This window comes from Momordica charantia, assembly GCF_013281855.1.
Source record: "Momordica charantia cultivar OHB3-1 chromosome 8 unlocalized genomic scaffold, Mcharantia_2.0 BLBB01000008.1, whole genome shotgun sequence".
NCBI lineage: Eukaryota > Viridiplantae > Streptophyta > Magnoliopsida > Cucurbitales > Cucurbitaceae > Momordica > Momordica charantia.
The window spans coordinates 6,963,879-6,977,576 of record NW_028275166.1 but is presented as its reverse complement, the minus strand read 5'-3'; the positions used below and the strand labels follow the sequence as shown (position 1 = coordinate 6,977,576).

General features: G+C 35.8%; 1 protein-coding gene across 3 annotated transcripts; it reads right to left on the bottom strand.

The window, feature by feature from the left end:
- Positions 1–4,124: 4,124 nt before the first annotated feature.
- LOC111020303 (polyadenylate-binding protein-interacting protein 3) lies at positions 4,125–12,730 on the bottom strand. 3 transcript variants are annotated; one of them, XM_022296935.2, is made up of 15 exons: positions 12,437–12,730; positions 10,841–11,001; positions 10,597–10,758; positions 10,318–10,457; positions 9,914–10,104; positions 8,087–8,264; positions 7,753–7,986; positions 6,956–7,083; positions 6,759–6,819; positions 6,626–6,662; positions 6,008–6,315; positions 5,702–5,848; positions 5,347–5,445; positions 5,185–5,247; positions 4,125–4,579 (listed from the first exon to the last, which is right to left on the bottom strand). In XM_022296935.2, the coding sequence occupies exons 2-15, from the start codon at positions 10,977–10,979 to the stop codon at positions 4,550–4,552; spliced, it is 1,917 nt and encodes a 638-aa protein (XP_022152627.1). In that variant the 5' UTR covers positions 10,980–11,001; positions 12,437–12,730; the 3' UTR covers positions 4,125–4,549. The 3 variants fall into 3 exon arrangements, with proteins under 3 accessions (XP_022152627.1, XP_022152629.1, XP_022152628.1); XM_022296937.2 differs by having other exon boundaries at positions 6,626–6,659; XM_022296936.2 differs by having other exon boundaries at positions 10,841–10,998.
- Positions 12,731–13,698: the final 968 nt, after the last annotated feature.

Sequence of the window (13,698 nt, the reverse complement as noted above, 5' to 3'; positions counted from 1 at the left end):
AGGAAAGGGCAATAGGTTTGATATAAATGGGTGAAGTTTTTGATAGAACATGATTGAGTTTTCTATCCACTTTTTCAAGTCCAGGTTGACCCATCTCACAACTATTTCTTTCAAAGTTAGAATTAGTCCACATTCATTTATTTCCAAGTTAGAATTAGTCCATTGGCATTATTCATGTGGCTGAATTTTTGTCATGGAAACGAGTAGATTCATAAGCCTGTTCCAATGGAAAACGACTAATATTTATTTTCTTGTAAGCATATATAATTTTTGTGACTAGCATAGTGGCAAGAAAATTCTTCGTGACGTGTCAGATACAACTTTACAATTAATTTGGTTGGTAGAAGATTAGAAAGTGTAATTAATTTCAAATACAACTTTTGTATAGATGCTACTTCATTTTAGTACAACAACATATGGGATGGAGTTCAAACTCACGATCTATTAGTCTGAGATATATTCTAAGAATAAAAACGGTAGCAGGTACAGTAAATAACAGTATTGCCTTAAATGCAGTTAAAATTGAAGATGTCTTATGTATAAGAGAACAATATTCGGAAGGATAATCAACATTACTTGGAAGAAACAAGTAAAATATATGACAAAATAGATTGGGTTCGACAAGCTATGAGTTTTTTTAAGGTGTAATCAAACCTCCCAAATTCCCAATGGCCTTTGGCAAGAAGATATTATTGTTTTACATCCCAATATATACCACTATTCATCGTTTGTTTTATGGTATAAAATAACTTAGATCTTTGCTATTCACTCATCAAAAGCTATTTTGGAAACAAAAGCAAAACAACATCCTCAAGTTTTTGTAGGGAAATTAATGACCTGGATAATTTTTTCGAAATATCCCAACATACACCACAATATGTAAATAAGGAAGAAACTGTAAAACACAAAAATACAAAATTATATTGGTTCACCACCTAAGGGCTACCTCCAGTGCCACCCAATGATGTGGGTAATTCACTAATATTTTCATGAATTTGATTACAATAAACTCTCCCAAAAATATCCCTAGTTCAACAAAAATATCTAGAAGCTAGAGATTTTTGTTGAACTACAATACTTAGGTACAAGAATAAAAAACTCACAAATAATCAAAATACAATTTATCTTGAATAAGATAATTTTGATCTCCCCAACCACTGCCACAAATCAGCTGCCCAAAAAACAGTCCAAAGTCGACTGCTGTTGCCCTTTTAATTTTCAGCTCAAAAACCTAAACAAAAGGAAAAATCCCTTTTATAAAACGTCGTTTAGCGTCTCAACGCTATGACCAACACAGCGTCACCATCCAAAAACGTGCGTCTCTTTTTTTTCTTGAATTTAATTGTAGCACCGCGGAGCCGTGCTTGCCGGGAAATTGGGATTTTTGACCCCTTTCAATAACCACTTTGAACTTTTGACCCCCTTTTGATTTTTACCTCATATTTCTGACCCTTCCCCTTATTTTGCTTTGTAAAATTACCAAGTTACCCTCAATTTAAAAAAAGAAATCAAACCCAGCCCTCCCCTCCTTTCCCTCCCTGTCTCGGTCCTTCCCCTCCCCCATTCACTATCTCGTTGTCCATCCCAGTCTTCATCCCGGTCTCTCCCTCACAACCAGAAAGTTCATCTCCGTCGTTTCTTCTTCGTCTCCCTCACTTCGTCTCTATCAGAGCTTTCCCTCTTTGAGGTAATTTTTCTTTCGCACTCGCGATCTTATTGTGAATGATTTTCTACCTTTTTTTTCTTCGTTCTTTGCGTGGGTGTGAATGATTTCAACCTTCGGCTCTATCTGAAGTAGCCAAGGTTATTATGAAGTTTGATTTATTGTTGCTTCCATTGTTTTGTTTTAATTTTTGACTTTCAGGGTTCCATCTCGGCTTTAAGCCCGGTGGATTTAGGACCGGGATGAAACCTTGAAAGTCCATTCCAGAAGGATGGACATTCTGGATTCCATCTCGAGCCTCATCCCGGTTCGAAATGTAGGTGTACGTTGTAGAATTAGAACAAAAGGAAATAAACTTTTATTAGGAATAAAAAACTAGAAAGCAGTGTAGGTGTCATCGTAGAATTAGAACAAAAAGGAAAGAAACTTTTATTAGGAAGAAAAAACTAGAAAGCATTGTAGGGATCATCGTATAATTAGAACAAGGGAAAGAAACTTTTATTAGGAAGAAAAAACTGGAAAGCAATGTAGGGATCATCGTATAATTAGAACAAAAAGAAAAGAAACTTTTTTTAGTAAGAAAAAATTTGACATTCTTTGGGAGAAGGGTTTTTCACACTCTCCTTACTTTCTTCACTTGCATAATATATGGAAACGTATCTCCCATCATTTGTAGGGAGAAGGATCCTTGGAGTCCAAAGTAAATAAATTTTTCTAGACCCCTCTATAAGGTATCCTACAATACTTCTTAATCTATCTTTATCTAAAGAAATTCTCTAAAATATGGTGGAACCAACCTAAAGGAAAAAGCTAAGGTATGTCTAGAGCCTTTTTCTTTGAATATAATACTCATTTACAATCTTCAAGAACGGTCCAGAAAGACTAATACTTTTGAGAGAGAGACGTGGAAACTTCGCAGAAACTTTCTAGATAGTTGGTGTTTATTTTAACACTTCGTTTCTAAGAAAATCACATGATATTAAGAGGAATTTTCTTATGATTATGATTGTTTTGTTGCAGCTGGTTTGGCTGATTTTAACCATTTCGAGGACAATTGCTTATCAATTTACTCTTTTCCATTCCACCAACAAGCAAAGTCAAAGTTTGACCTTGGAAAAAAATGGTTTTGAGGGGTCAACATGTACTATGCTTTACAAATCACAACAATATATACATACCACAAAAGCTTCCTCATTTATATTTTCCCTTTCCATAGTATGCAAGCAAGAGAGTGTAATTAAGACAGAGAGGAATGGTGGAAAATCACAAGATCCAACACCGTCTTTCAATTCTCCATATGCATGAAACAACCAAGGTTAGAATTGTGATGTCATGGAATGTGTGGAGGAAGAATCTGAAGTACAAAGGGAACTGGGTTCGAGAAGTACAAGGCGCAATGACGCTGGTGGCTACGGTGATCGCGACCGTGACGTTTCATGCTGCAAGGTGAAATTCAAACAACATGTATTATTATCCCAAATATTGTGGCAAGGTGACAATTTTCCCAGCGCTGGAACTGCGATAATGGCATACCAGCAACCTGAAGCTTACTTGTTTTACTTGAAGATGAACACAGTGTCATTCCTGGCATCATTGAGCGTGATTGTGTTGATCATCAGCCAGTTTCCGCTCAAAAATAAGATTTGTAGTTGGGTGTTGGCATTGGCCATGTGCACGGCGGTGGCGTTCTTAGCATTTGGGTATCTACTAGGAGTTCAAATGGTTAGCCTCAACTCATTTTCCGAAGGTATTACTCCAACCTAAGATGTGCAATAGCTAGCATAACTTAGTGGTTGAATGTTAAAATAATACTTTAGTTTCATTTGCAAAGCGAACATAACTCAGTGATAATTAGTTGTGAGTTTGATCCCCTACCCATATGTTGTACGAAAAAAAAACACTTAGTTTCATTCAGAAGTTGAATTAAATTCAATTTGAGAAAAGAGAAAATAAGGGCAATATGCTCCATATTAGAGAATAAAATTTGGAATATATGAATTAATAGAGACATGTTCTCATTGGTATGAGGTTGTTTGTACAGAATAGAAAACAAAATTATATGGGAGCATAGCTTCTTCATTTAGGAAGTGTATATATATACATATTATTTATTAGGCGGCCTCTTAAACCGATCTAAACGTCGTCCCCAAAGACGATGCAATGCCAAGTTGGGGGGGGACTTAACTGATTTGTCTAACAACTAATGATTTCGAGAGCAAAATAAAATCTTGATCTTGACAGACTACACCCAAAGCTCATCATCATTGCTCCAAAATTATACCAAATAATGCCTAAACAGATAAGTTGACAATATTTAATCATTCGAACACAGCTGAAGCAGCAATTGGATAAAACACGAGTAGACAAATCCACGACAAGAGAACAGGGGAGTAAAAGTTGTGATTTCAATTTTCAACGTAATGCCCCTTGGCCCAACCCTTTCAATTATTGCACACCGAAAAATCAGAATCGATATGATATTTCAATTATTGTCAGTTTACATTAAAGAGCCTACGATGTTGCATATTGAACACATAAGTATAATATAGCAAACAAACCAAACCAAACCCCCAAACATTAACTGTTGATTGATAAATAAATAGAGAATCAGGAAACAATGTGATGCGAATGCGATTGAGAAATTTCAAAGCTATCAAATTCATGGGATGAGTAAAAAAGTGATTCAACTAAATGCCATAAACTCCTCCCATCCCAAGCAACTCCCCCCCCCCCCCCCCCCCCCCCCCCCCCCCCCCCCCCCGCCCCCTCCCTCCCCACCCCTTTATGTGTCTATTTTTCCCCCTTCGTCTTCGGTGCGAGTCTGTTCAAAGCAATGCCTCCGATATGAAGGAGTAAAACTGCAGGCAGCAGCATCAGGGCAACCGTCTAATACTCGCGCCCCTTGTATGGCATATCCTGTTAATACGGAAAATTTGAAATCCATAAGGACAGTGGGATAAATGGGAGCAAGATATAAATGCAAACAGCCTGCCCAAAATATTAGCCATTCGAGGTGCACTGTGACAGGATTGGTCCGTAGGGTAATAAAGGGATATTATTAGGGTATTGAGGGTACCTTAGTAATTAGATAGGAAAATAGTTAGAGAGAGTGTTATAAATAGAGTGTGGGTGTAAGGATGAAGGTATCCAATGAGTGAGTATGGTTTTGGCTCGAGTGATATCTCAAGAGGGGGAGGGTCCAAGTACCTCTAATACTTGGTAGCTATTGTAGTTCGTTTATCTTTTATCTTTCAATATATTCCGAGTTCTAACACACTGTTTAAGAAAAATGTTAACCAAGTTTAGTTGTGTCTAACGTGTCCTTAAACTTTAAAAAAACTTCCAGTAAACTTTCAAAATTTAGGGACATGTTAGACACTTAGTACCTAGTACTATTTGGGACATGTTAGATACTATCCTAAAAGTTGATAGACCGAACTTATAAATTAACTTTTTAGGAAACATATTCTAAAGGCAACAATAAAACCAAAAAGCTTTGCGACAATCTGAGAACTGCTTACAGGTTGGTAGCCCGGCATGTACATGGCGTGCCTTGGATGGCCAAGAAGCATGGGTTGTGCATACTGCATTTTAAGGGAATAAAAATTGTAATGTAAAGAATTTTGCCTTTAGAGAAAATAAATTTAAGAAAGGCACAACTTCATATTTTCAGTAAATCATACTTGTGGTCCATTTGGCTGAACATATGCATGTGGTGACTGCATCGGTGCAACCATTGGATTAAATACAACAGGCTGGTGACCTGCAAATGTAGGTCCAAACTGCAAAACCATGAAAAGTTGAAAACTATTACAGAAAAAGAAGAGCATCAATAGGAAATTTCCACGCTATCTGAATAGGAGGTCAAGATCCAGAAGATCTAGATTGAAGTAGATTCTAGCAGATATGACAGGTCTACGGCAAAGTTGAATTTATTTGGCAGGCCAAGCATATAAATGTATATACAATTATATTTCAATATTCAATAGAAGCTAATTTCGCAGGAGACACTAAACATGACAATATACATGCACTTACTCCAACACCATAAGTCATCCCGTGCATATGGGGTACTGCAGGCATGTTGCCCTGGTAGTAAAACGAACCATCAGATACTGGTGAAGGTGGCCTAACGGGTGCTTGAGATGGGGTGAAACTCTTTGCATTAGGATTGAGTCTGAATTCCTATTCACAATAGTAGGCGAAGTATAAAAGCAGAGCCAAAGATATTAATTGACATGAAACAACCAACACATAAAAATGAATAATATTTGCGGTCATTCTAGTTATAAGCCTATCTTCTAGTTTTTTTGCTGGTTGACCTAGTCCAGCAAAAAAGAATACCTTAGAACGAGGATTAAGGGTTGATTTTTCAGAGGATAGTGATCCCATCGATGAGCTAGGAGATAATGCAGGACCACAAGAAGTACCAGCAGCACCATCTGAAGTCAATGATGCAGAACTACCAGGTCGTCTGCAAGAGTTCAAAATTTGAACTTCTACACGAGATTTCCCAGATTCTTGATCATCAGATATCTCAGAAGGGGGATTTAAATTCTCATTATGCTTTGATGGAGCACGAGATGGAGCATGCGGGGCAACGTTCGGCAATATCCCTTCACTAGATCCATCTTTTTTTAACGGCTGCAAATCTATTGTTCCCATCACCAAAGTTCAATTAGAAGCTGAGTATTAGCACGAATAGAGAAAATTTAACTTAATGGTAATTTAAAAATCAATTTGCGAGTTGAATGCAATAGGCAACACGAGACCACCAAGAGAGAGTTATCCCAAAAAAACTATTGGAAATGGAAAATACAATTCTAGAAAGATTAACTAAGGCCTCGTTGCATCTAATGCATGTCACTTTAACTCTTCTAATCAAAATAATAATCTTCTAATCAAAATAATAATTGCAGTTTAATACATTAGGAGCTGGGAATTATGCAGAAAATCGCTCACCATCAAATTTTGCAAATTGAGAGTCGTTAACTGTCTGCTGCAATAATGGCAAAATAGAACAAGTAAGTCCAGGAACACCATACAAGCAGGCAGCAAAGCAGATTCTGCAAAAGTGCTATTTTAAAAAACTCACCCTCTCCTTTTCTACAGACTCCTCCGCATCATTCTCCCCATGCTGTTTGTTGTCCTGGATCCTATATTTCAGATGTTAAAACCAGAAAATCAACTTTGATAGTGGATCATAATGTCTCCAAAACACCACTTCTTACTGAATCAATAAATTCATTTTCCACCAAAAAGAAATATATAAAACATTGTATCAGTAAAAACCTGCTTTCAATTTCCAAAGTAGGGCAACTTTTGCACGAGGTTTCAGATGCCAGCTGTCTGGCATGATTAATGGGAGTAGATCTGGATAGATCTACACCAATATTTGTTTGGGCAGGTTGTGTTTGATCCTGCAAATCAGGACAAGTTAGTCTAAATAAATCTCTAATGGGAATGAAAGGACCAAGAACAGCTAGGAGCAAGGAAGAACATGAACCAAGCAGGATACTTAACCAAACAGACCCCTCATAGCACCAAGTTGAGACAGCTTATCAAGTTTAAATAAGCTTTAGTATTCGAAAAAATAATGAGTTTGACTAAACATTGAAATGTATAACATCAAGGGGAAAGTTATAGTAAAACTAGATTGTCCATAATGGAATAATGTCTTGGAATTGAAATGCCTGACGTTATTATATATATATATGAAAACTAATAAATTTGTGCTACGTACGGCTAGAAGCCAAGATTTTGCAACTCGCAGATGTAAAGAGTGCATGATTTCCCATGGGTATAGGCATAAATATTGTAACATTTTCCTCCATCCATTTAAGAAAAAGAAAAAATATTGAGCCACTTGTCAGATAAAGTTTCATGCATTCAAACACAGGTTTTTGGCATGACAAAAATATCATTATCCATTCAAGGTAATGCATACATGATCAGGACAAAATAAAAAATAAAGCAGACTCGGTTGGCGGATTAAAACAGCCACCAGTATTTCCAATTAATACTATGACCCACATAGTGAAGAACCAAAATCACAAAGAGATTGTAGTAGAAGCTAATTGAAGAAATACCAAGGATGCTGAGCTTGAAACAGAAGCTACATCACTGCATTTTCCAGAGAATGTATCTGCAAACCTAATGTCGGTGTCAGACGACCCCCCAAAGGTTTCAGTGTTACGTGAATTGAATGATATATCTTCACTCTCATCATATCCACCATCATCAGCCACCTTCCCACGAAATACAGAAGAGAATCTGGTTTCCTCGTCAATATCAAACTTATCATGAAAGTAAATGCCTCTTTCCTGTTTAAATAAAATCAAAGGAAAAAAGAATGAGTTCCACAGAAGAATACTCATAATCTGTGCCATGAGAAATGCAGTCGGATGCCAAAAACTACCTCACCTCTGCTAAATGAAGATCTTCAGTGTCCTCACCCTCTATTTCTCTGGCTATCCTTGAAGCTTCCTTTTCCAACTCTCTTGTCTGAGGACCTCTCTCAAGCTTTGTGGTATAAATTTCTTCATCAAAAGTGCTTTTAACTCCAAAAAGTTTTTCATTAGCTTCAAACTGATCCCAACTCCTAAAAGAAGCAACAGCATGAAAAACAATTATAAATATATATGTAAGAATGTAACAAGATTAAACATCTTTAAAGAATACATAGCAGAAGTTTAGACCGACGTCCCAATTTTGAACTAATTAAACATCCCTGCAAGAATATAAGACTACCTGCAGGCTGCAATTATACACCCTTCAAGGCTTCAACATTCAGCACTATAAATGTAACCAACCAATGAGAACAATCACACGTTTACAAATAAAATAAAATAAACCTCAAAACTGGCTTTTGGCACCCATCCATCACCAAAAGCTTGGCGTTAAAAAATAGTAATCAATTAAGAGAAATATAAAGATCTTAAACTCAAGGGAAAAGAAGCATTTAATTCTACCAATCTTCTTGTTTACCACGACCATGTTCAACCAAAACATACCAATTTTGACAATAATGATCTTGTCTTCAAATAATGACAATGTTGTACCCAAAAGAAATTATAGTTCTAAAGATATGTGGTTGTACAAGGTGTAGCTAATAGGTTCAAACCCTCACAAAATTGTTGTCCTGGAGCAACTACTGAATGGTGGATAGAAAGGGAAAATGATACAACACCATCAAACACAAGTAATACTCAATGAGCAGTTCCTTTTTAAAATAATTTTATTAAAAAAATATATATATCAACAATTTCATACAAAGAGAAAGTACATGGAAGAGAGGAAGAGTGGAAGACTACATAAAATATCTAACCCAAAAAAAAAATCTCAATATAAAGATATACCAGACAGAAACAAGTACTCTGCTTGCTATTAATAAAAAGATAAATTTTGGAAAATCGTCAGAATAAAGCCCTAAGAGAGAATATGATCTGAACTCTATTCCTAGTGGCCATCATATCAGGAGCATAATCTAAAACATAATTCAAATCTCTTCAACCATGTGCCAAACAAATAGAAAAAGCTCAAGGATGCAAAAAAAAAAAAACAAAAAAAAAACAAGAGAGAGATAGAGAGAGAGAGAGAAATCAACCTTAATACAAAAGCAACAGCTCTTAACGAAGAAATGAATAGATAAATACATGCCTCAATAAAGGGTATGAAGGGCAAATGAAGGAGCCATGATCAAGATCCCTCCACACAACTTAACACAAGATACACTAATAAAGGAAGGCAGGAGGAAGCATTCATCTGAACAAGACCATTGAAATTAATCTTCCTATGCCACCAACCAGTCAAGAAAAAGATAGAGCTACAGCGCTTTAGCTTTTGACATTTGTTTGAAAAGAGGTGTATTAACCGGATAAGAGATAAAACTCACAAGTCTCAAGAGTCTTAAAATAAGCTATTCGGAGAAAAAAACACACCAAAGAATCTCTTACGCACATAACAGGGCACCATTGGGACTAATATTCTTCAATACATGAAGAACAAAAAATCCCAAATTTGGGAATAAAACAATGTTGTGTATTTATATTATGGGGAACGGAATTATTATATGTTAAGACTCACATGGTGGATTTGGGCCAAAATGAACAAAAGAAAATTGACTTATTAGACAAATAAGTAAAAATCGGGGGTCAATGGTCACAATCACATTACAGAGTAACTCCATATGAACAAAGAATTTTCAAAAGAAAAGGAAAATAACTGCATTAGAGGGAAGTTCGTGATAACCTATTCCATGGGCCATCAAATATGTTATCCAATTCAGGAAATTGAGGATCATCATCATCAGGTATCCATGGTTTCAATTCTCTTTCTGCCTCAACATTACGTGATTGTGAGATAAAAGAGTCTATCAAAAGTTCCTCTTGTTTTTCTTGATGAACTTCATTTGCCAGTCCATCCTTCGTAACCGTCACATCCTGGGATCAATTTTTGAACAAAACGATCAGATCATTGAAGATAAATTGAGAATGAAAAATGGATATGACAATCCACATATTAACATACAATTTTCATGGTCATCAGTCCTTAACATAACATCCATCAAAATATTTAAGTCAGACCATGCAATTTCTTGATCTTATCACAAAAGTGGGGGAAAAATTAACGCTCTTAAATCGAAGAAGCAGAACCTTGGCTATAACTTGCACAAGATCCTTAGCTGGTATTACTAAAGTCTTCGAAGGTGCCTTATTCAAAGAGTCTCCAATGGTTTTCTGCCCCCGTGAAGAAGAAGTATCCTTTGTCAAGCGTGCCATTTTTAATATAATTCCTGAAAATGAGGATCAAATTAACATGGCTAGAGGCATCAAATTATAGAATTACAGATGATGAAGAGAAGAAAAAATTAGTTTACAAGGCTGCTCATTAAATGTGCATTTCACATAAGAGTAGAGGAAACGAAAACATACCAAAATCTTTTTCAGCATTGGTTGAGTGGAATATTCCACTATATATAGATCCGTTTTTAACCTGGACTTCTACATGATGCCCAATAAAACATGCAGTTAAATACACTAATCGATCATTTGAGGTACTCCCAAAACTTCCATCTTTGCTGCCAGCTACTGCTCCTATATAAACAAATATTAGAGAGATGAACATCAGGTAGAACAAACACGTCTTTTAAAAAAACTTTTGGATAACAAAACTCACTTGTATTAGTTAATCTGTTGGGGTTTGATTTTCCAGACTGAAATTTATTCTCAAACTTAGATCCTACATCCCTGTCGCCTCTCCGACGTCCAAAACCATTAGCAGAAGGTTTGGACTGTACGGGTTGTTGTAGATTCATGTCAGTTGCAAACCAGAACCTACTGAAAGAATGTCAAAATCTGTAGGGTCATTCTTCTGCCAAAAATTTAGATGTGTTGTGTTTGATATAAATATCATGATTTCTATGCACGAGTAAAATGCAGCAGAAGAAGAAGAGATGTCCACTAATCTAAAACAATACAAGACGGAAAATATATTCAGGAAAATCATTAGCCCTAGAAAATTAATGAAAAAAAACTACTAAAAGGACTTTCTTTAAAGCACTACTATAATGTTCTAGTGCTATGTCGAGGAAGCAGGCAAAAATCATTTGGTTAAGCTCAATTGTTGGAACACTGGCTGTAGCAAAATAGTAGATCTCTTATAGTTTTGAAAGGAAATTCGTGGACTTACTAAGTTTCTAGCATCTTCTTGGTGTACTCTGGTCAAACAATTTTGTAATGAATACCTCGTAGAGAAGTTTTCGGTTGGATCCTAAGAAAGAAACTAGTGTCCCCTTTTCCATTTTTCATAAAATCAATGAAAATCCTTGTCTTAACAAAAAAGTAGTGATGGTAGGAACTACTGAGTGCTATGTTTGTGAAACTAATAAAACAATTGTTATTTATGTAACTATGACATTAAATTATGCTACTCGCTAAAAGTCAAAAAAAAAAAGTTCAGAGTAAAGGCATGAATAAAAATTGCTAAAAATAGTAGTTCTGATGAGGATGATACCGGCCGCAGAAAAATTGCTAAGAATAAATTGAAGAGAGTAAACGCATGAGAAAATTTCGACTTAGGATCAATGATCAGATTAAAAAAATTAAAATCCACTTTTTTGCAGTGCTGATCATCTTGTGATCTAAGCACGTGTTCAAGAGAGAGCAGATGGTGACTTTTTTGCACCATCAAGGACTTGGAGATAACTTCAGGCTCAAGAACATCATGGGAAACTATGTGAACGGATGTGAATTCGCTAAAAATTACCCAACTTACAATAATGTTTACTGTCCACGCATGCACAATGCCGCTCCGACTTTGAAACAGCAATTTCGCAGAGAATGAAATAATTAAACAACGTCTAGCAGCAGGATCATGGGCATTAAAAACAATAATAGTAGTAGCATTATTTGAGGGGAAAGCAAAAGTAACAAAGAAAAACGAGAGAGAAACCCAAATCATCATTCCGCCGGAAAACTCAACCGATTAGGAAATATTAACATTTCAAAACTAGAATTTGCCAGATGCCCGATGATAAATTGAAAAGCTTCCCAAGCAAGCCCGTCAAAGTGAACCTCGTACCTATTTTCCATTCCGTTTCTTCTACTTTACTATCCGTTTTCCATGATTCAGAAGATGCCAACCCACTAAAAACCTAATCCCCTAGAAATTGTAGCTCCCAAAGAAACCCAGCAATACCAACAGCTCCATAGCAGAAGGAGATACGACAACCATGAAATTGAAACAACGCAACATTCCAAACATGATCCTCACCTGGATATGCAGGATGAATCAATAAACGAGCGGCGCGTCGGAGATGGAAAGTGGGATGGCGGATTGGATTGAGTTAGGGTTTAGGAAACGCGGAGCGGGGAAGAGGGGTGCTGCTTCGTTGTTGAAGACCTAGGGTTCGTTGAGAGGGGAGATCGGAGCCGGTGATCCAGAAGGCAGAGGTCGCCGGAGAGGAGAGAGAGAATGGGCGGAGAGAGAGAGAGAGAGGGCCGGTGGATGCGGTGGCGAAGTAATGACACGAAGAGCTTTGGGTGAGAGAAAGGGCGTAATTGGCAAACAGCGCTCTATTTAAGGATTCGCGGACCAGTTTCGCTCCGGGCGGAAATAGGAAATAACGATTAATAGTTTTTTTTTTTTTTTTGGATAAAAGATTAATAGTTTAATATTAACTTATTGTGTTTTTTTTTTCTTAGTTTTAATTTTTGAGTATTTGATTCTTGGCGATCCACTTCTAAGTACATTCGAAAAAGTAAAATTTTAATTCAACTTTTTTGACTACGATCACTTTCGTTCGGATTAAAATAACTACTATTTTAAAAATAATATATTTGATAATTATTTTGGAGTGATTTTGAAAAATACAAAAAATTGATTGAAGTGATTCAATCTACCAGGTGATTCTCAAGTGATTTTTTTTATCACAATTTCGAGAGAAGTTTAATTTTTTAAAATAGTTATTGTTTTAAATTTTAATTTTATTTTCTACTCCACCTTATAATTTTAGAAATTTTATTTCTAAAATTTCTGTTACTCTCTAACTTTATTAATATTTAATTTTGTTTATTCTCTAATATTTTTCTTTAAAACTTTTGTAATATGTGTTGGAATTTTTAGTTCCCATCCTTTTTAAATTTCTGTCTGTCCATAATATTTTTGTCCCTCATACTATATGTCTGAGATTTTTGTTCCGATCTAACTTCTCTCCCTACAATTTTTGTCAAATTATCTATTTAAATCGTAAATAATAGTTATTCAAAATTATTTTTATTATATTTATATAATTAAAAATAATTTTGTAGAGGGAGAGATTTGAACTCACAATCATTTAGTTTTAACCCATTTTTTTCACCATATTAAGGGTGTTTTCAGTATAATGATGATTTTAGAATGAGTAACCCATTGAACTATAATGATAATTGATTTTGTGTGAACCTCATTTAACCTCATGTTGGTACAAAATCAATTATCCTTAAATTTTAAAAGTTTGTTGGCCAAACTCATTCATTCTAACATCATTATCTAAA